Source organism: Fulmarus glacialis, unplaced genomic scaffold (assembly GCF_000690835.1).
Source record: "Fulmarus glacialis isolate BGI_N327 unplaced genomic scaffold, ASM69083v1 scaffold25702, whole genome shotgun sequence".
NCBI lineage: Eukaryota > Metazoa > Chordata > Aves > Procellariiformes > Procellariidae > Fulmarus > Fulmarus glacialis.
The window spans coordinates 53,304-76,863 of NW_009200286.1; the positions used below are offsets into that span (position 1 = coordinate 53,304).

At 39.8% G+C, this 23,560-nt stretch overlaps 1 protein-coding gene across 1 annotated transcript in view; it reads right to left on the reverse strand.

Annotated features, from left to right (window-relative positions):
* CCDC88C (coiled-coil domain containing 88C) overlaps window positions 1-23,560 on the reverse strand; it is a 98,578-nt gene that overhangs the window by 22,159 nt on the left and 52,859 nt on the right. The window contains exons 7-17 of the mRNA XM_009573559.1: window positions 23,372-23,556; window positions 22,704-22,785; window positions 22,093-22,251; window positions 15,786-15,932; window positions 14,211-14,355; window positions 11,257-11,438; window positions 6,307-6,444; window positions 4,663-4,889; window positions 3,646-4,492; window positions 1,193-1,320; window positions 142-283 (exon numbers count right to left, since the gene is read on the reverse strand). Of these exons, the coding sequence (XP_009571854.1) occupies window positions 142-283; window positions 1,193-1,320; window positions 3,646-4,492; window positions 4,663-4,889; window positions 6,307-6,444; window positions 11,257-11,438; window positions 14,211-14,355; window positions 15,786-15,932; window positions 22,093-22,251; window positions 22,704-22,785; window positions 23,372-23,556 (2,382 nt within the window). The remainder of the gene's footprint in view (window positions 1-141; window positions 284-1,192; window positions 1,321-3,645; window positions 4,493-4,662; window positions 4,890-6,306; window positions 6,445-11,256; window positions 11,439-14,210; window positions 14,356-15,785; window positions 15,933-22,092; window positions 22,252-22,703; window positions 22,786-23,371; window positions 23,557-23,560) is intronic.

Consider the following 23,560-nt stretch of genomic DNA (forward strand, 5'->3'; position numbering starts at 1 on the left):
GGTTTTGGGAAGTGCGTGTATGTGTGTGTGGGTGGGGAAGAAGTAGAGATAACTTGTTCTTGCTGAGTTTAAAAAAAAAAAAAAAGCATGTGAATGTGCAAAACCACATCGTGAACAATTAAAATTCAGTTAACCTCTCACCATATTTAGATCATTCTGTAACTGCTGGTTCAAGTTCAGAAAGTCTTTCACTTGAGCTTCCAGCACTGCGATCTTTTCCTCTTTCACAGCTAGTGTTGTTTTTAGTGCCGATTCAGTTTTGCTCTCCAGAATCTTGTATTTTCTGAAAGACATGAGAATAGCTTTCCAATGTCTGCCACTAGGATATGAGCCACCATCTATGTAGGAGACTTCACCTTCATCCACTCCAAATCTCACCACGTGTTACATTATATGCGTTTGCTTCTTCAGGAAAATTATTTCCTCTATGGCCGCAGATCGCTACTGATATATTATAGCTGGGGAACCTCCTTTTGCAAAATCCAATCAATTTTAATAAGGGTAATGCCAGCATGGTTCTACAGAAATATTTAAGAGCTACAGAACTTAAAAGTAAGTTTTTCTCTTTTTCCCCTAATTACACTACAGCAATTTCTTCTCACGGCTCTTTTGTACATTCTTGACACGGAGAAAAATCTGCAGTAGATTCTGAAGACTCCTACAAGATGGGTATGTTTCTCTAGTTAGGTCTTACCAAGAGGCCTATATACACATGAGTTGTTGGGGTTTCTTTGTTCATTACTTTAGGACTTGCAAAGGAATTCCTTGCAATCAGGAATTTCTTAGGCAATATCTATGTTTATATTAACAGGTGGTTGGATCACTAATTACATGGAGTAACGACAGACACTGTGTAATAGACACTATTCTTACTTGTAAAGAGAGCATGACGAGGAATACACACTGAAATAGCTACCCAGCTACTCTACTGGGGAGCAGAGGGGGACTGTAGTAACACTGGCTAGCATGGAGAGAGAAAATGGCATTTCTTCCTTCCATCCAATAAAAAGTTTTGCAAAACTTGCAGTATACTGCCAAGCTTGCTACAGAAAAATATGCTTTATGTCCAAAATTGGCAAGGGTAATTGGAGTGAGACAGATGAGAACCAAAAAGAAAGGCAAAGGGCTTAAGTTAGGCTGAGGAAAAGCCTGCAGAGTCAAAGGAATGACTAAGAGAGCTCAGTTTCCTTACGAGTCATCATTGCCATTGTGATCCTGTAGCAGCAGCTCTTTGTTCAATCCTATCTTCTCCAGTTCCTGGCTCAGTTTGTCCAGCTCATTAGACAACTGTTGACTCTTCAGCTTCTCCAGGACCAAATCCTGTAACAGCACTAACATGATTAGTTGCTCTGCAAAGGGTGTTGATAATTATCTAGCACTATAGATTTTTTTAAAAAGTCATTAGATAAAATTCTAGTTCCAAGAAGGCCAGCTAAAATTCTTCATCAGTGACAGCTGAGTGCAGAATTAAACTGATTGCTTTTATTTATAGTTTACTTGGAATAAATCTGAATGCTTCTTTTGGCCTTTGTCTCTCTCACTGCACTGAATTCCATCTGCCAACACTGGCATCCTGCCCGTCTGCCAAAAGAGGGAATGTGTGCAGGCTAGGAGACATCCTGCCCTTGTACCACAGAAGGGATATGTGCAGGTCAGGGAACACCAGCAGAGGGAGTTCCCACTTCTCAGCCAGGACAAAAAGTCCTGCTGAAAAGCCACGCCAACACGGGCACACACACAGAGGAGTGACAGGACTTCAGTATGAAAGTTTCCTGAGATAATATGGTTAAGATGTTATCACCAAGGGACTTGGTAGTAGTGCATTTTCACTATTGACTGCGAGTTTCTGACATATGGTAAATTACTGCCAAAATTAAAAAAGCATAATTACATTGTCATGTAAGAGACAGGACACCTCTGGAGACAGAGCTTGGTCACTTACTCTGGTACCTCCTGGCCCATTCTGGTTTCATTTAGGTTTCTTTGGAAGAAACTTAAGCAGAACCAGACAAGGAAGTCATACGAGGAGGAGATTTGATAGAGCTGTACCAGAAGCTATATTGGGACAACGCTTTGCTGTTATGCCAGTAAAGTGGTCTGTGTGCAAATGGCCTGAGAATACATAATACCAGCCTGCATATTTAAAAAGGACAAATCATTTTTGGTGCATAGCCAAGTTCAAAGATTCCTACCATTCAAAATTCTCTGAAATGCAAATGTACCACAGAGAACTACATTGCTCATGTTTCTGCTCAAAAGTTTTCTTAAACAAGGCATGAGGAAATAACAACAAAGTTACTGAAACACTTCAAGTAAGACAAAAAAATTATTCTGATATCAAACAGAAGCAAGAACAAAATTAAAAAAAAAAACTTTGTTAAACATAAACTGTAGATATTCTATAGTCCTTTGATATCACAGATTTAGCCACATATTCATTCACATGGCAAGGGAAAAAAGGTAAGGTTAAGGTCATTGCCAGTCTATAGTCTGTAAACAGGTCCCTTCAATATCCATGAACTCCTTCTGTAGAATCTATAGAAAGTAACTAAGGAAAAGAAGATATATTTCTGCACCACTGGAAGTCTGACAAGGGAAAGATTAAAAAGGAGCCTTCTCAAAAATGCTATTTTATTTATTTTTAAGGAAAGTTGGATAGAAACACAACTTGGGACTGTTTCAAATGTTTCTGATAAACTTTTTTTTTCCTCCTCAAAATTACACTAATGCTTCAAAAACTAAAATAAAACTAGATCTTCAAGTAAGTTAACTGCTTACTGCATTAGTCTTGCTAAACTAATTTATTTCACTGAGCTACCACAGCATTGACCGTTTTCCTTTGAATGCTCTTTCACAGGAAATCCTGTTTCTAGCAGGACAACGGCAGCTGGGACAGGCAATGAGAGCAAACCACAATAACCTGAATCTGCTCATAGGCCACTTATAAGAGTATCAGGTTCTGGCACACACATCATTAGTTTGCCAATGTCCTAATGCTAATTGCGTATTTTTAAAAGGTGACTTCTAGGAAAAGTGCGATTACTGCATTCTGCAGTGGTGGGGGGTGGGGTGCTGGAAGAGATCGCTGCTTAACAACAGAGCTGCTCAGCATGCTCTCACTCTGCATGGAAGCTTTTGGGGAAAAACGCTGTAGGTAGCAAAAACTTGGTGCAGCTGTTTTTGAAAGGGTTAGGTTGGTCATCTGGGATGGTTCTTGTCTTAGCTAAGTCTTTTAGAACAGGGATGTTAATGTGTCCTCAACAAGTGCTCTAATTTCTAGGCTTAAGAGTCAATCCCCCCTGCTGGAGCTCTCACGTTAGCAAACAATTTTGTGGTCACAGGGTTAGAGAAAGTATCAAAGTCCTTGGTTTACAGCTACCACGTGGGAGCTATGTTAAAACCCTATTCTGCATGAAAAAAGATGTCATTTGGAGACATTGTGTTTGTGGACACAAAGTGGTACATTGCAGTTTTTGGCAGGTTCCACTTTCCAAGGCAACAATATCCAGTGATGGCTCTTAAAGCTGTGAAGATCTCCTAGTTCATGTATTAAATAGTCATGGCACGGCTGTCTCCCTTTGGTACTTCACAGAGCTGAAACAAAAAATAGCACCGTATTGAAACCAGTAGTATTATTTTGCTTACCTCTCTCAATGTAGCTAGTGTTCTTTTATCAATTGTAACTTGCTTTATGAGATCTTTATTGTCCTTTTCAAATTCTTTCAGCTTATTAGATGAATCTCTGAATCGAGCAACTTCCTTTTCTAGTGTCTTGTTTTCTTTCTCAGCAACTGCCAACTTTACTGTACTATCATCCAAAATAGCATCTTTCAGCTCCACTTGCTGCCAAAGCCGTTTTGTTTCTTTCTCTAGCATTTTTTTGTCTTTCTCAAGCTGAGACATTTCTTGTTCTAGGGCTTTGTTCTCCTTTTCTAACCTCTCTAGCTGTTTGGCAGAAATCTTTAGCTCCTCAAGGTTTCTCTGGAGAACTTGATTTTCACTCTCCATTCCGTGTACTTCTTTTTCTAGCTCCTGGATCTTTTTGCTGCTGTTCTCCAAGATTTGCTGAAGTCTCTGGTTTTCAGAGTTGATGCTCTGATAGCTTAACTCCAGCCTCTCCGATTTCTTGCTCATTGCTTTTAACATTTCCACATTCTTCCTTAAGTCCTCTTTCTCCCTCTCCAAATCTTTATTTTCTGCTTCTATTTGTGCCATTTTTGTGGTGGTAAATCTCATGGTCTCCACCACTCTCCTAAGCTCCAGATTTTCTTCATCCAGTTGCTTGTTGTCCCTTTCCAGGTCCCCTAGCCGGATGGAAATATTCTGCAATGTGTCCAGGGATTTTCTTAGCTTCCTATTTTCTACTTCCAGATCCCCATTCTCCTGCTCGAGAACTTCAACTTTTTCTGTCACTATTTTCATCGCTGCTGCCTTCTTTGTGAGCTGTTCATTCTCCCTCTCCAGCCGATGGAGCTCTTTTTCCATTTCTTCCTTTCCAGGTCCCCTAGCCGGATGGAAATATTCTGCAATGTGTCCAGGGATTTTCTTAGCTTCCTATTTTCTACTTCCAGATCCCCATTCTCCTGCTCGAGAACTTCAACTTTTTCTGTCACTATTTTCATCGCTGCTGCCTTCTTTGTGAGCTGTTCATTCTCCCTCTCCAGCCGATGGAGCTCTTTTTCCATTTCTTCCCAAAAATCCTTTTGCAATTGTTTCTTCTCAAATTCCAGCTTGCTCAGTTTGCTACTAGTCTCTGTAACCGTTTCATGGAGAATCTTGTTCTCTTTTTCAATATCTTTTACTCGTGCCTCGCTGCTCACTTGAGATCTTTGTCTCAGGGATAAGACCACTTGATTAAGGTGATCATTTTCTTGTTTAAGGTCCTTTATCTACATAAACAATAAAAAATTCATGCAAATGTTACTCATCTACCTTACAATGTGCAGTATAAACTAGTCCTGAAACAGAGAGGACAAATCCATGTCCATTTAATCCAAGACAAATTCCTCAACAGTTTTTCCTGACTAAAACCAACAACATGAATATATGAAAAAAATTGTTACCTCTGGTAACATGGGATTCTAACAAATTAGAAATGGTGCTATATTCCTCCTACCAGCTAAGAAGGTCGAGGCAGAGGGAGAAAGTGGACAGGTGACCTTCAGAGAACACTGTGGAGAGGATGCTTTGTTAAGAAACATTCCTAATAAAGGGTATCTTTCTGTTTAGGTTTACATTCAGCATCTTTAGGATCCCAAAATACAAATTCTCTCTGATAAGGTGTCAGAAACCGCAAAATGTTTGAAAATTTATAGCAGTTATAGATCTCATTAAGGACACAATTTCTGTAAAAACAGTACACTTACCCCACCGGCCAAATTTCAGCTGAAGCAATTGTGATTTAGACTGCAATTTACATTTGATTCTTATCTAGATAATATCCACATAAATAAAAAAGGACTTAAAAAAGTCACAATCTGCCCTTTTCTGATGATTGAGGATACTTTGGTTTTTACTTCCTGCCCTACCTGTGACGCATTCATTAATTCTTACCACAAAGAATCTGTAATGTGTTCTAACTGAAATATAGGACTTCAGTAGTAATGTGCAGTTTCCCAGGTGGAAGTCTATGTAAGAATCCTTCAAGATGAAAAGCACTACACAAATAAGATATTTTGTTATTAATTTTCACCCCACAAATCTTGGAGTAAATTTTAATTTTGAAGGTTGAAAATATATAGACTAGCCTCCAATGATCTGTGTCTGTATTTTTTTCACTAGCCAAATTAATAGATGATAGGTTTCAAGGCATTGTACATGTACTGCAACACAGCAGTAAAAGCTGAAGGGCATTTAAAATATCAGTCCAGAAGACATAAATGCTCCTTCAGCATCTTTTTAAAATAGAGAAAAAAGCCTGTGTGTCTAAAAAAACCCAACCAATCCAATCAGGAGATACAGCTGGCAGAAGACCAATCTTCTGCAATAAAACAGGGTTTTATTTGCACATTCTAAAACCAGTTGGAATCCCATTTAGTAAAATCCAGGGCTTTTTTCCCCAAAGAGGGAAGGTCTGTCCTTACAACAGCCTGAAGATCCCCCTATGGTTACAGGAGCAGTAGGTACCAAAACATACTGGGCTTTTTTGCTCGAAGAAGCTTTTTACCTACATTTGAACAAGTTCAACCTGCACTTAATAGCTCTCAAATTGCCCTATGTCCCTGAGAGAACCAGATGCTCTAAATGGCATCAGTAAATCACCATTACTGAGCATATACTTTTATATTACATTTCTGAGGTTTGCACCTGTCTGTCTTTGTCAGCTTTTAGAGTCTCCATGACAACTTGCAGCTGTTCCTTATCTTTTATCAGCTCCTCGCTCAAGGTCTCCAGATCTTGATTACTTTGCTTCTCTTTTTCGATTTGATTTTGCAACTTCTCAATCTGTGTGGAGACAATACACCGAAACACATCAGCCACAGCTTGACACAATGACTGTTTGCACTTTAAGTTATTTTGAAGACCAGAGAGGAATGAGATGGGGACTATGGCTGAAAGATGTAATCCTCCCCTTCTGTAGCTTGCCAGTCTCAGAGGAGGAAATGGACTATTTTGTTGTTCTCACATGCCAAGAATTTCCTTCAATGCCTATTAAGATCAGAGCATATAACGTACAGCAGTAAGAAATGTTTCACCTGTCTGCCTGAATGCCCTGTTGTGCTCCTGTCGTCAGTTTCTGGAGCTCACCCTTCTGCAGGACTTGCCTCCTCCCAGTCTCTCTATCACTGATGGCCTTAATCTACCAGTGAATGCGGAGAAAGTTATTAAGACAATTCAGTGAGCAACAGAATTTAAAAAAAAAAAAAATCAGAAACAGAGGAAAAGCACTGGAGTTTCCAAGTTTATCTTCCCTCTCCCTGTGCTCTGTTGGCCCTCTGTTTTCCCAGCAGGAGACAACACTGGATTTGAAAGATTTTTGAGTAAGGTCCCAGTCCTACAAAGAACTATGTCTTCTTACTCCCTCCTTTTGAAAGTTGTACTCATAATGCACTAAGCACTGAAAAGCAGTAGCTCTTCAGTATTTAGAAGTGAGGGGTTCAGAGAGCGAGGCTCCCCAACTCAGGAAGTATTCCTTTTTATGCTTGTAAAGTACTGTGGGCACCTACAGCTCTGCAGAAGTATCAGCTCATTTTTTTGTGTTGGTATTAGAAACTTTGCCAACAGTGAAAATGTCAATGAAAAAGGTATTAACAATAATTCTTACAAGTGGGAAATAGCTGGAGGCTGGGCTTTGCCTGTGTCAACATGTGCCTCGTTACAGGAAATGTTTAAACAAGCAGGGGCTGCCCAGATTGGAGATAAGAAGGGCTTAACAGTTAGAAATGTAACCATGTTAAGGTTCATTGGTCTCAAAGGAGCTGTTCAGAGAAAGCTGGAACATAAACTCAGTAACTCAGCAATAGCTGGTCTTCATTAGCACCTCCCAGAAAACTGGAAGCAAGTAAGAAACTACTGTTTACAGCTTGTTTCAGTCCAAGAAGTTAGGAATGCAGAGAAAACAGATAGGTACTTGGACTGTTGCTACTTGACTTTGCCTCAAAGGAGGGTTTTCTTTTATTAGCACCTCTGAAAACCTTGCAAGAAAGGAAAAAAAAAAAAGTACATGATTTTCCTTTGTATCATCTCCTCTTGTACTACCCATATAATCCTGTTCCGGCTACATGATCCTTCCAAGCATTAGATTAGTAGACAGCCAAGCATACTCGGACAATTTTTGAAAGTCTCAGGCAGTGAATGAAATCTGAATTCAGTTAAATGACTTTAGGGCGGCAAGATTTTACTATGGGTATCTCAGGAAAGTTACAAAAAACCCATAGGCATACAACATTTGAGAAAAACACTTCTTTATCTCTTGTCCTGTGTCTTTATACGTGCTTGTCTTTAACAGTCCTCAAGAACTGTTGCCCTCTCCTCTGCCTACTGTAGAAACCATTCTGCAATGAATCAGAGACACCTCCCCTATTATCCCCCCTTCCCCTAGCACACTCCCTCATGGACATGCATACCCTCTAATTAAGGGGATACATGTGTGAGAGAAATACAAAAGCACACCAGAGGAAGAGAAGATTAAAAAAAATTTTTTTCAAACATCTCAAACCCAGCATTCTTCTATGATGGAATGACTACATCAGTAGACAAGGGAAGAGCTACGGATGTCATCTATCTGGACTTCTGTAAGGCCTTTGACATGGTCCCCCACAACATTCTTCTCTCTAAGTTGGAGAGATATGGATTTGATAGGTGGACTGTTTGGTGGATGGGGAATTGGTTGGATGGACGCATCCAGAGGGTAGTGGTCAACGGCTCCAGATGGAGATCGGTGACGAGTGGTGTCCTGCAGGGGTCAGCACTGGGACTGGTACTGTTTAGTATCTTCATCAATGACATAGACAGTGGGATCGAGTGCACCCTCAGCAAGTTTGCAGACGACACCAAGCTGAATGGTGCGGTTGACACGCCTGAGGGACGGGATGCCATCCAGAGGGACCTGGACAAGCTTGAAAAGTGGGCCTGTGAGAACCTCATGAGGTTCAACAAGGCCAAGTGCAAGGTCCTGCACCTGGGTCGGGGCAACCCTCAGTATCAATACAGGCTGGGGGATGAAGGGATTGAGAGCAGCCCTGCCGAGAAGGACTTGGGGGTACTGGTGGATGAAAAGCTGGACATGGGCCAGCAATGTGCGCTCCCAGCCCAAAAAGCCAACCGTATCCTGGGCTGCATCAAAAGAAGCGTGGCCAGCAGGCCAAGGCAGGCAATTCTGCCCCTTTACTCTGCTCTGGTGAGACCCCACTTGCAGTACTGCGTACAGCTCTGGAACCCTCAGCCCAAGAAAGACACGGACCTGTTGGAGCGGGTCCAGAGGAGGGCCAAAAAAATAATCAGAGGGATGGAACACCTCTCCTGTGAGGAAAGGCTGAGAGATTTGGGGTTGTTCAGCCTGGAGAAGAGAAGGCTCCAGGGAGACCTTATTGCAGCCTTTCAGTACTTAAAGGGGGCTTATAAGCCTGGAGAAGAGAAGGCTCCAGGGAGACCTTTCAATACTTGAAGGGGGCTTATAAAAAAGATGGGGACAGACTTTTTAGCAGGGCCTGTAGCAATAGGACGAGGGGGAGTGGTTTTAAACTAGAAGAGGGTAGATTCAGACTAGATATAAGGGAGACATTTTTTACGATAAGGATGGTGAAACACTGGTACAAGTTGCCCAGAGAGGTGATAGATGCCCCATCCCTGGAAGCATTCAAGGTCAGGTTGGACGGGGCTCTGAGCAACCTGATCTAGTTGAAGATGTCCCTGCCCATGGCAGGGGAGTTGGACTAGATGACCTTTAAAAGTCCCTTCCAACCCAAACTATCCTATGATTCTATGAAATCAAGACTATTTTACATATCATGTATCAGGTCTCTGTACACTGAGACACAACTGTATGTCTCACACAGACTACAGAATACTGTCTACTACCTTTTTTCCCCAAAATCTCCCTGAGTGGGAGGTGAAGCTTATCAACAACCTGACTGGCCTACGGTATTCAGTCAACAGCTCCCAGTCAAGAGTTCATGACTTTCAACTGCTCTTAATAGTAGTATTTTTAACTGCCATTTTTTTCTCATTGATCTGACGCATACAGCGTGCCCCTTTCACCACACAGGCATTCCCCACTACTAGTTTTTGTCTTATTTAACTACCAGACCTGTAGGTGACCCCACCATGCCAACGCATTCATCATCATCAAAAACATCAGACTAATTCTGGAATCACAACTGTTGCCACCAATACAGTGCCATAACAAGAGGTGCCCACAGGAATGTGCCTGGGGCAAAGCCAAAGGTTGACCACAGTTGTTCAAGTGACTTAAATTGCAGATATACCACAGGTATCTGCCAAGTGCTTTATATGCCTTGATCTCAAATTTTAAGCATGTAAATTAGAGCTGGAGTGAATTACTCATACACAACAGGTCATAAATGGGAGTGTAGAAAGAGTACAGTGAACTGAATTTTTGCAGTTTTCCTTGTTCACAGAAGAAAGACAAGAAGCAGAACTGGTCTCTCAACTTGGCAAAAAAATCTCTCCAGAAGATGTAGTGATCCAGTGATGAATACCTGTTTTTCTTGGCAGAGAAACTGGCACTCTGCTAGTTACAATCTGGTAATCCAAGACCAGCATTTCATATCCAGATTCTTTCTCCCTTTGTCCTTTAAAGCATTCAGTTAGCCCATAAACAGGCCAGAGAGGACTGAAATCTTTGTATCAGTGTCCCACAAACACAAGTTACAGCAGTAATGGGAAAAGGAGAAATGAGCATTATATTATATTCTGGCTAATTTAGCAAAGGTATGAATGTGGAAGAAACTGACATGGAAATTTTTTATACTTAGACTAGCAAGCTTTTCCCACTGGCACTTGGCTCAATTAATCAGAGTTCAAGATGCAAGATACTATCCAGACAAAAATATAGCTATATATAGTGGTTGGAGGTGAACTGAGCACTGTGTTTCACAAGGACAAGCACTGAGCTGGCATTTAAGCTAAATGTAATCACAGTTGATAATAGACTGCAACACACGTATATATAAAAATAAACTTAAAAAGTGATGACCTGCATGTTTGTTACAAAGATTAAAAGAAGAACCCAGATCTTTGCAGAGAGGGAGAATCTAGAAAACTTCTAACAGCCAAAAGGACAAGACAAAGAGAAAGAGCTAGGACTATGGACAGCAAAAGAGACTTATTTAAAAATACACTAACCTGAATTTACCTATGTAATTTATTTCACTTACATGGAAACAATATTAAAACTATGTGATTTATTTGACTTACATGGAAACAATATTAAAACTTCCAAACAAACAAAATAGTTCAATGTGGCCATGGCTTCCTTGACTACCATAAGACGACAAAAAGGGACACCATCAACAGTACAATCTGATGGGGCAAATGAGCACTGAGAGACAGCTTTTATGAAACAGGAACAGTCACTTTTTGCTTACAATGATGCACTTAAGTAGGCAGTGAAGTACAAGGCAATAGAATACACTAATGTTAGAACACAATTAAATAGATCAGCCCAAAAACATGCCCAGTCTTCTGGGGAACATGGGTGAATTCCCTGCAATCCCTCATCGTTCAAGAATGCCGTACAGCCCTGTGCGCACTGTGTTTAAAAGCCAAAGAGCTCTGCTCCTGTGAGCAAATTACCTTTTTGCTAAGCTGCTGATTTTCATTTTCCAGTTCCACAAACTTTAGGCTGCTCTCTCTGGAGGTCAAGGAGGCATCTCTCAGCTCTTGGATTGTGTTCTGCAAGCTCTGATTATCCTTCTCTAGCTTCAGTATGCGACTCGAAGCACATTCATTCAACTCAAACACAAAGGACTTTCTGGCTGTTGAAACATGAGAATCAGAAGGTGGCACTAACCAATTCACAAACATCTCCCTTTGTAAGTCCTTAAGATTCACTTGTATGAAGATAATTGCAATCAGATCCAGTCATTTCAGCTTGACTGTTAAGTAAACACTTTGTTAAAAACAGGTAACCATTTCAGACAACAATTAAGACCTTTAGTAAATAGGGAAGTATCTGAACAGATAACCATCTTAAAAGTTAGTTACTTTCCTAACTCTTCTTAAAGTTGCTTTAGCCATGTTAGTAGCATGTTTAATGTTAGTAGCAAAATGTACTTTGATACCCTCTCATACTTCCATCAGAGGAAATAAATTGAGGCAGAAACTAAACCACTGCAAAGTGTTTGCTAAAACAGCAAGGTGGTGCACTTCCAAAAGCTAGTGAAAGCTTAGGTATTCGATCATATTTAGTCATGGAAAAAATTCTTACAAGAGTGAGTTCCAGTGCTTATTTTCACAGCTACTTCATCAAGAATATGCTGAATCAGGGAGGATATTTTACTACCAGGTACCCAGGCACAGGACACTCATCAGAATGTTGATCATAGAGAAGTGTCTGAAGTTGAAATCTCAGAACCAACAAAATTTATGCAACTTTTACAACAGAGATGTTATTTTACTCTAAATGTTTGTCGATCAAAAGTCTCACTAACCCTCAGCCTTAACTCCCAACACCAAAGCATCATTGTTCTGCTCATCCTCTGCTCAGCACCTGAATAATTATAAGAGCAACCCTCTGTTTCACATGGAGTAATTGCCACCCTTCACCTTAAAACCATATTTCATATATGAAACTGAATTTAAATTGTCTTTAAGTCTCAGAAAATTATCCACTGCTGCTGAATAACCAGCACTAGTACATACAGCACACTGAGTACTTTAGAACTGGCAAGTTTCTGAGCATGGGAAAATCCCATTTGTCTCTTTTATGGAGCATCACCTGGAGAGTTTTGGTCAAATGAAGACTCGAATAGTAAATATTAACTAAATACTCCAGATGAGTTCTGTCCAGAAGCAAAGCCCACCTAAATGACTTTTTTCCAATGCTTAGTTTTATAATTATTTTGAATAAAATATTCCAAACTACCAGCTAAAATCTTCTGCTATCTGCCACCCTTGCAGACTCAACTTGAAATCCAGGAACTGGAGGTTTTCCAAAAAAGCTTTGCAGGCTGACTCTATTTTTACAAATAAGCTGCATTCAGAACAGCAACATGCATTGAAATGGAATTTCTTAAAGAGAATTATTGTAAAAGTAGGACAGCACTTCTGTGAAATAATTTAAAGTTTCAAAGTTTAATGTTCTTATTTTTTTTTAAATCAGGCTTCCTTCACTTATTTTTTTTTCCTACTGAATACAAAAGATTACTGATGTTCTCAGTTCCTCTGATTCTCTTTTTCTTCGGTTAATCAGAGAGGTTCTGGAGCTCCAGTGCTGAAACGCTAAGCATCAGTGCAGTGAAGGAATCTCATCTTTTTTCATTTGTTTTAAACCACTCTGTTGAGCAAATTTTGAGTTATGTTTGACAGAAATGAATAAATAAGAGATAAAATAAAACTAGCATCCTTCCTTCTATTGTATCACTAGTGAAACCAAATCAGGAAGGGGGCAAAACTTGCTATTTGAAAAAAGCCAGAAGATTACATAGTTTTACATTTTCCTGAAATACTCTTCATCAAAATTTGTAACTTTCAAGAGAACTGTGTTTCTTGCCCACTGACTGATATAATAAGCAATATCCTTGATTACACATAAGGAGGAACAGAGTACCATTCACTTCTCAGGCTAAGGTAAACCTGCTTTGCAAGATTATTAATTAAAAGTAACAATTAATTAGCCGTTAATCTTAGTAAAGATAACTCAGACCCTAGGCAGCAAGTAGATTTAAAAATTGGTGTCAGCGACACATTCAGTTATTTTACAAAACAAAGCTATTCTTCTAGACAGCTTTACTGAAAACTGAACATCTGCTTACTCTAATTTATTCCTTTGTCTTCAAGTTAAACTGTTCCTGGTACACAAAGCCAAACATGCAAGTCTTAGCAGAATCAGGTGAGTAATCAATAAAAGCTGCACACTGAACTGCATGAAATAGCTTATATTTCCCAAGTTCAATTTAGCATTGTTATTTAGGCTGGTATTATAGACAGAATGAATGTTAAGACACAGAAACCAATGCTAAAACCTGACCAGTGAAGGAAGCATTAGTTATGTCTGTGATAGTTACGGAAATCAAATCAACCATTCAAAAAAAAAAATAATCAGCCAGTTATTTTAACTGTACACATTTTTCAGTATCTAGTAAAAATAAATGACTTCAGCATACACTACTTCCTGGGACTTAAAGACCGGCTAATTGTCTGTACTAATTGTACTAAAGAATACTAAAGCTCACAGATGCCTCCCAGCCATTCAGTTAGAAATATCCAGTGTGTGGATTTTTGTGACATTTTTGCTGTGTCATTTATAAAGCTTTCTTTTTTTTGTAATTTTTATCATTTTACTTAAAAGTCACTCTCTCAGTGATGAACAAAATAAAAGGAAAACATTTTAATGCTTTCAAAAGAAAGTGAAAGAAAGTATAAGGAATACATTTTAGAAATTCAAAAACCTAAGTTCAAAGTCAAGTTGCTGAATGGGGGAAGTTCTCCAAGATTGGACTCAACTTCTGTTCTCGCCTCAGTCAACCAACCTGTCTACTCTGAAAGAGACCACAAACACAACAACAGCTACCCCAGGTGGTACTCACTATCTGCAAGATCTGTGCTTTTAGACAGTTGTTCTAGTTCCCAGCCTAGGTGTGCAGACTCGTTCATGCTCTGTTTCTGTGCAATCTCCAAGACCATGTTCTCCTCCAGCAGCTCTTCAATTCTCTTCTTGTCCGTGTCCCGGTCCTGTGCAAGACAAGCATGAATGAAAATACATATTCAGCTTATCCGAAAGATTGTTCTGTCAGTTGAACTGCTACAAGCACAACACATGTTAAGGGTAGAAGAATCTCCTATTGAAATACATGTAGAGCATTAAATGTTTGCTGTGGGCTACCATACGTGCCACAGAACGCAGTGCAGAGACACCCAACTGGCCCTGTTTAGAGTCAGCTCAGGTCCATGATACACTTGGAGGGAGGGTGACTGGAGTAAGAATATACTGGGTGATGACAGGGCCAGTACAAGCCAGGGCTAGTAAGGCAGGCTGGATTCAAGCTGTCTCCAGAGCTAAACTCTTCAAAAACATGTGGCATCATGCACTGACACACTGGAGACTCTGCAGATGTAACCTTGAATTCTACCTAGCTTCTTCAACTCATCACGTCAAATTTGGATCCAGTCATATGGATCGGCAAGTAACACCTGCCTTATAATTTGGGTTTTAAAATATCCAGAAAACATATCAGGAAAATGAATCTACCATTGCTTCTTGTGATTATTTTGGCCATTTGCATTTGTGGGAGCTGCAGTCGTGCCTCAGAGGGTCCCAAATTTTCAGGAAGCATTAACCAAAAATTCATCAAGTCACCCAGAAAAACATCATTCAAAATCAGCCACTTTGGAAAAGCTGGAGCATGAAATGACCCTTACAATGCTCTGAATCAGTCATTAAACATAACTCCACACAGCACCCTCCACATCTTTGTTTCCAACAGACCCTACTGGAAACCCTATACAGTTAAACCCCTCTGCAGTTAAACCCACAAGAATTCAAAACACAAAGGGATAAGAGGAGAACTGTTAAGTAAAATACAAGAGATGAAAGAGTATTTATTACTTCTAGTGGGATTATAAAATCCAACGTTGCTTTTTGTTTGTAGGCAATAATCTGCCACTTCTTATGTTTCCTTGGCTATGAAGCAATAAGCTACGTCTCTGATTTACACAGAAATAAATTTTGGAATTTTGTGTCTTTTACAGCGGTAATGGATTCTCCAAGTCACTGTAACGGCTGGGGGTTTTGTTTCCAACAAGAAAGATCATTTACTACAGCAGATTTCATTTCCTATATCTAAGAGATTTCTACTTAACTGACAGATTTTAACATCTCCGTTATCAGTATGTATGAAAGCAATCTGTATTTTAGAGTTATGATATACCTTCTTGCGTAAAATTAAATTCATCAGACTCACACAAAGTAGCATTGGCAATATTTACACTGTTAACATTATAATATTTCAAGAATTCATGTACATAAAGTTCAAACTAAAGACCTCTTCAAAAGCACTGTTGATTTATTTGCCTGTCTCCACTGGTTTCTGTGACATGAATCTGTGACCTAGCATAAAAACAGAAGTTCAAAAAATTAACATAATGAAAAAGAAAAGGCATACCAGCTCTACATCATGAAGTTTGGATTTCAGCTGCAAATTTTCCTTCTCTAATTCATGCAGTTTATCACCACGAGCTCTTGCCATTGTTAGCTGTTCTTCTAGCATGGCCTTTGTTTCAATTAATATGATGTTGTCCTCTCTTAACTCCTAGGGAGAAAAAGTAACAAGGCTAATCTCTTTACATAAACTGACTTTTCAAAGACCAGGTGACTTACAAACTGACATTGCAAAAACACAAGAAAGAAATTTGACATGTTTCTCTGTTTCATAAAAAAGTTTTTACCGGCTATTTTAATGGGAGATTATACTATGTTTAGCTATCTGTGTCATTAATACAAGTAACTCTAATATTTCCTATTGTTTTTTCCTGAATTTTAGAAGTTTAATGGAGTTCCTTGTGCTTTATATGAGGCTAGATCAAGAGGTGCACCAAGGAGACTCAAGACACAGAAGAGCAACTGTTCAATTCCAATTCCACTGTTATAATACCATTTCCTTAGCCAACTCACTGTAGTCCCCAGTTTCAAAATAGATTATATTTATTTACTTTCAAGGGATGTTATAGTGTATTCAAAGCATGTTCGTGAGCACTATCCATCAATATATATTATGTCCATATTCCTGTTTCAGTACATTCAGTGCACTTACATGTAAATGTCTGTTTAATAAAGTTTCTTCTCTCTCATGAACAGAATTTTAATTCATTTAAACAAGAGAAGTTGTTTTACACTTATCACTTAACACCCCACCCCATGTCCAGTAAACACATGAGCATTAACTGCACAAGCCACGTTGCTTATCCATTACAGCTTTTGCATCTGTTTGTACTGAGTAAAAGTTTAACTTATTATTCTGCTGTAGCCACAGCATTAGAAAAAAGTTAATTATACTGCACTCCGAACGTTCCTTGCAAAGCAACAAATGAAGCTCTCTGCCTTCAAGTATCTGATCTCCAGAAACATGAAACGTCCAAAGCATAAAATCTGGCCATGTATTCTTGGTCATGTTTTAAACACATTTGTTAAATTATGTCTTATTTCAACTTATAATACCTCACTGCTAGCTTTTACTCTTGTTGATCCTCAGATAACTCTTGAGTCAGAGACAGAATTTTCTATGGCAGGAACGTATCAGCATTTAAAAGATTAAATGGATACAGGACAGATTTTTGCCCAGAAGAGTTACAATGGGGCAAGAAGCAGATCATTTGATTCTCTAAATAAATTTTCTTTTGTCTTTCTTTGCTTTCCTTCCTCCTCCCCCTCGCCTTCCCCTGCTCCAACGAAATAGGCAAAATCAGAAAATGTGCACACAGGCAGGGTGAAATGCTTATGGCTTGACAAGTTTAATCCTGGACAACCGTCTTCAAAATGTGAAGTCTCTGCTGACATCAGTGTTCGTGTCTGCTCTCTCAGACCACAAACATCCAAACCAAGTAGATTCCTGAAAGATCACCAGGCATGAGCAAATTACTTTCACTGCTTAAACAGCAACTACCTTCTCATTATTGGGAGTAGAATCAGCCTTAAGAAGCCTTATGTGGCTCAGTTATTTAAAAAACAAGAAGAAAAAAGAAAAAAAAAAAAGAAAAAAAGAAGATAGCTGTAAAGCACAAGTTAAGAGTGTCTGATGACACCCACCCCCCTTGCCTTTTGATACTACAGGGGGCCATGTTTTAATAGCCTTATATAGCAAGTAATCTTAGTTGCTGCATCTTGACTGTAGATGGCATAATATGTAAAGTCTACCTTATGCAGTACCATATCGCCCTTGATTTCTCAGTGGGTCAGCTACCAACTTGCAAAATATGAGAGGAAAAATTTCCCTACTACAGTAGCATTAAAAGGACAAGTATGTTAGGGCTCGTGAAGTGGTTCAACTACCGCAATTAAAATGTCTGAGTATGTGAACAACTAAAATAATAACACTGAAACACTAATTTTATAGAACCAGCATTTTGGGCCAAGTCTCATCTAACAGGGTCACTTCAGGGTGGGCAAACTAAAAAAGGCTGACACTAAACAGATGACAGACCAGAGGAAGTACATGACACAAAAGGTGTCATGTCAGCTGCCAGAATACCTGTAATGAAACAGCAACATGCCAAGAGTTTACTCTGCTAGATCATCACACTCAATCTGGACCATAGCCCTAAGTAGTAAGGTGGTGTCTGACCTCAAAAACATGGCCCCAGAACTATCCCCAAAACTGCCTACCAAGCAGGAACTAGTTATTTTAGTGTCTCATGAAGAGTCAAGCTACGTGCCAAGTACATACACATATCCAGGCTCTGGTACAAACCACATATCACTGGGTGCTGCAATACATGGAAGACTGAAGCACTTTCCATCAAGCGCCCAGGAGGGGCGGACATGTCAGTTCAAAGCAGTTCTGATGAAATCTTAAATTAATAACCTGGTGGAAATGCCTGCTATGGCGAGGTCAACATTGCTCACTGGTGTACCCATGATCTGAGGTTGTCTTAATATTGAAAAGTTCATATAATTTAAATAATTGCTTCATGGGAGCTTTGTAGTTACATCTCAAGGCCTGGAAGGTAAAACTGTCCTAACTAAAACACATCAGCACTAACATCTCCCAGAAGTCACTGGGATAACATAGTTGACCTAAAAATGTGTCTAGCTACAAATCACACTTGTTAGACAATCAGTAGGTGGTGGTCATAGGGTGGTGGTGCTTCCACTGGAATTAAGGTTTATTTTTTCTTTAATTAACAAACCCACCAACATTATTTTGTAACTACGAGTTTCTTTTTAAATCGACAGCAAAAACAGTTGGCTGTGGATTTTTTTTTTTTTTTGATTTATTAGGCAAGGGATTAAAAAAAGGTCTTTGTTTTATATCACTTAAATTGTGATGGTTTAATATCCAACATATATAATTCTGCTTTTGTAATTTCTAAAATAAATTACATATTGTGGTTTGATCCTGTATCACTGTGCCTTGAAATAGCTTTAGGAATGTGCATTGTGTACTCATATGGTTACAATTAACTCGGGGAGTAAATGGTTGCACAATCAGGGTGTGTTGCTACTGGAAAACATTTTCAGAAACTAAAGTAGCAATCAGATTGTTTAAATCTGAAACTAGAGAATTTGCACACACATCCAGACCTAGTTATTAAACAGAGTTTAAACCCCTCCCTTCTGGCATTTCAGTAGCTGCCTCTACTGAGCCATGACACAGTTAACATCTTGTGACAATCAAACATTGCCTTGGACAGCTATATGAAAACATACAAGAGATACTTCTGCTTTTTTTAAACATTCACAGAAATTCCTCCCATCATCCCGCATGGAAATGTGATTGCAGTGAGAAGGAGGAAGAATGGGCAAGGCAGACTCCTTGGCCTCAGAAAATAATCTGATCTCCTGGAGCAGCACAAGGTTCAATGGAGAGGAATGCCAGAGGGAAGCTTTACATTGGAGAGAAGCACCTCCTTGGAGGAAGCCCTGCATTAAGCCTGCTCCTCCACATTCATAGTTACGACCTCATTAAGCCACCCCAGCAGGAAGGTCTCCAGAGCATATTCATCTCCATGTCCCTTGAACGATGGTCAAATTAAAATGTCATTTCTGAACAACTTTGTCAAGACATACAGAGAAGGAAAACAACACACATGCCTAAACGTGTTACGTTCACATAGAGAAAGACTTGCTCCTTTTGCACTCCTTCTGCAATAGCTCCTTAAATCTCTTCCTGCTGCCACTGCTGATTTGTATTATGTGCTCTCAGAAACTACTTGTAAGCTTGCTCGCAATTCCTTGTCACGGTATCATACACAGAGCACATTCTATATTTTTTCCTCAAACTACCAAATGTATATATGAACTACAAGAAGGAAAAGATTTTTAAGTGCCCATTTAATAGCTTTCTGCATTGATGCCCAAAGGTAAACCCACTTTTTCTTCTCACTTACCGATTTGGCACTGCTTATTAACAACCCTGTCAAGATCCTACGAGCCTTAAGGCTCGTAAGGCCTTAAGTACCATAGAAAAGTGGCTTACACTGTACTTTATGCACCTACATTTTCATTGCTGTGCCTCTGTAAGATTTGTTCAGGTCTTAAGACTTAGAGCTTAGGAAGCCAGCCACAACCAGTAAATGACATGAGATGAATCAGCACTGTACTGTCTACCGGTAAAAATCTCTACCATGTTACATCCCTGCACAAATCTTACAACTTGGAATTGTAAGCCAAACAGTTTTTGAGGGAGTGGGTGGAATCTGAGCAGACACTGAACCGACTCCAGCCACTAACCCTTCTTTTGGAGGGGTGGAGAACTTGAGACAGATAAGACAGAAAACTGAAGGACCATGGAAAGCTGGATACTGGCTACTATGCACAGCCTTTGCGCTACTCCATAACCATAAAAAAAAAGACAGAATAGTGCCCTATGGAATCCTCTGAATGTATCAGCATGAAACCAGTGGAGTTTGCCTGATGCTGCCTCTGCTCAACACTGGCAGTCCATGGCTGTACCAAGACTTGATCAATGATGGAAGAGGGAGTGGTGAGAATGTGAAACACTCTGGCTATTCTAGACCACAAAGCAGCCTGCAGACAGCTGCACAATCCTGCCATATATTAGAAGAGCTCAGCCCCTACAGCAGCAACAACTTTTGCTAGAGGCCACACTGCGGCCCAGAATTGGAAAAGTGCCACGTGGATGGGAAATATTCTTTGTCCCACTACTGTATTTCAGGGAGGTATCCCTGGAGGGCCAACACTCATCTCTGACGTTCAATACTTTCACCAAAAACTGGCAGGGTGGAAGAGGGAGTGAGGGAAGTTGGAACAAATTCGAAACTGAAGTGGAGGTCTCTTTACTGAATGATATGTTAAGCAAGATTAGCATGCAGACAGCAGAGCAGGGATCTGCTAGCTCTAGGACAAGCAAGGAGGCTGAGAACTCAAGAACAGAAATAGCTACTCCCTTGATCTCAGATGAAGACAAGACTAAAAAACTCCTCTCCTAGCTCTGGGTAAATTATCTGAGCAGCAGGTAGAAGCTAAGTGACTCCAGTGCACAGCCAAAAGGGAAATGCCATTATGCCATGCTGATAGCTAGTGTGCCAGGTTAATGCACGACTGATTTGCCAGCTTGAGGGAGGAAAGCAGAGAGAGCGCCAGAGCTTCATACTTCCTAATGTAAACTGGCAATTACTGAGAGGGAAGACAGGCTTTTGTAGTCTATTACTACATTTAATAACCATCCATTTTAGTGAACCTATTCATAAGAAGCAGCAGCTAGCTGGCCCCTTAGGTTAGAGAGGGAAAAAAATCACCTACTAAGTAGAGTTTATAGAGCAGAAATAAGGTGTGTTCTCAGCCAGAGGCATGGCAAATGTGAATTTCAACATCACTCTTCTACCTCAGACCTGGGATTTTATCTAATTATAGTGAGGTTGTCAATTACTGAACCTCCATGTGTTCAGCAAGTCTGGATATTTATTTGACTTCGCCTGAAGTGTTCTGTTTGTGGATTATTGAGAGTTCAGGTAAGAATGGCTCAAAGAACTGAAAGGACAGAAAATAAGAGCAGTCTGACCTAAATTTAAGGTCAGCCATGCTGTGAGCAATGAGTTTGTCTAGATGATCTCCAAGGTCCTTTCCAACCTAAGTTAATTAATAATTCTAGAATGGACATAGCTGCAGGTGACTAAGCTGTGTAACTAGCATTACTTAATAGAACAAAGTTATACATTTCTCATTGACATACCCTACTCAGGGCACTAGGGAAGATCCAGATTTTCTCTCCTTTCTACTATGAGCAACAGTTGCAAAAAAGGGGTGGCTAGAATTAAGTCATGCTTAAAAATGCCCATCCATTTTAACAACAGTTGCATCTGCTACAAATGCCTAAGGAAAAACACCCAAACATTTAGCTAATATATACATGACATTTAAAGTGTTGGTCAAAGGAACAACTCTGAAACATAAGCATTTTACTTAAGAGTAAATTTTCAAGGCTAGACTAAAGGTCTGGATTCTCTAGAAGAAGAGTCCAGAAAAGATCTGTCCTGTTTAGCCACATAATGCTGAACTACGCAGTTTATTAAAACTAATGAGTATTTATTTTTTGTGTGCACCAAGTCCTTCTTGCCACTGAAAGAAGTTTTAATGTTGCTAAGTCAGTAGCTATGATGTATGTTACGAAATTTCCACTTGCACTGATGTTTTGCTACAGTCAGCTCAATGACAAATGACACATGAACTGGTAACACAACAAAAGCCAAACATTAAAGATTACTCAGTAAATCTTTCTCCCAATTTTCACTTGCCTCCATCCGAGCTTTGTAAAAATCCACATCATGAAGTTTCTCTTTGCACCGAACAAGTTCCATCTCAAGTCTCTCCACACGGTTTGCCCTCTCTCTCAGAGAGTCGAGCTCATCTCTGTATGCTCGGGCAGAGCGAGCATCTGAGGCCAGGTGGATATTCTGTGAGAAGTGAGGAATAAACAGGGAGAAAAATCTTAGTTAATACTTGAAAGCATGTTCTTTAAACTTTATTTTTATTTATTTACTTATTTTAAGCATAGGCAAATAGCATTCCCCTGGTTCAGGAGTAAGAGAATTCTCCTAATTAGCCAGTAAATTCTCTACAAGACAGGGAGGTTCTTCAGCCTCTTAGGACTCTGACATTTCTAATGCCTGATGCTGCATAAGTTTCAGGCATTACCAGGCTATTTGCAAGCTAAACAGATGAGACTGCTCTCACCAGTTAAGTGGAAAGCATAGCATTGCTATGCCATAGCCATAATCGTCAAACAGCTTGCTGGAGTAGCTTGCTTTCTCCATTAAAAAAAAACCATAGTAGTATTTTTAGCCTCACACCAAAAGAGGCTTTTTTAAATAGGGAAGACTGTCACAGCAAAACAAGCCCATCTTACCTCTTGTTTTATTTTTTGCAGCTCTAGGGTGAGCTGCTCAACTTCATGTTTAGAATCTACAAGCTGCTCAGACTTCTCTTCCCTGAAAAGGATTAGAAAAATCCTGTAAGAATTTTTTTTTTCCCTGAAACAATATTGATTATATGGACACGACTGGGAATCCGGAAAGGAAGGTAGAAATCTCCTAGCTTATTCTGAACATAGACCCTCTTTGTCATGACAGCTTCATAAAAGTGAGCGGTTTTTTCTCATGATACCATAAACATATCATGGATCTGAGTTTGCAACTCTGTTTTTATACTAAGTACCTCTGTTTAAATCTCATCAGTCTACTGCTGTCATAGCTAGCTTCACTGACCTCTGGACTTCCCACTCATAACTAAAAAGTGCAGCTAGCAGTTGGCATTGTGAAGAGGGGAAGAGAGAGATGAGACACAAAAAAAAAAATGGAAGTAGCCATCATTCTGTGTTTAAAGACCAGTTAAGAAAGAAGAAAGATGGAACACCCATACTAGCCTCCTACCGCTATGAATAAAAAATTTGAAAGATGTGATTCTGAGAGCTCCCATGGAGGCCAGTGTACTGAAGCCGACAGGCAACTGCATTTTCAGGATGCACACGACTTAATATAAAAGTCTCTCTAGAAGCACAAATCACTGGTGACTCACAGCTCCTGCCGGATTCTTCTCAATTTAGCCTTGGTGTCTGCCAGCTCAACTGCAAGGTGCTGCTTGTCTTCATTAGAAAGAGGGCTGGCTGGGTTTGGTGAAGAATCTGGACTTGGTGCTTTCAGAGGACTTGGTGGTTGCTGAGACTGCAGATAATCTCTCTCTTGAGTGAGATCTACAATGACCTGG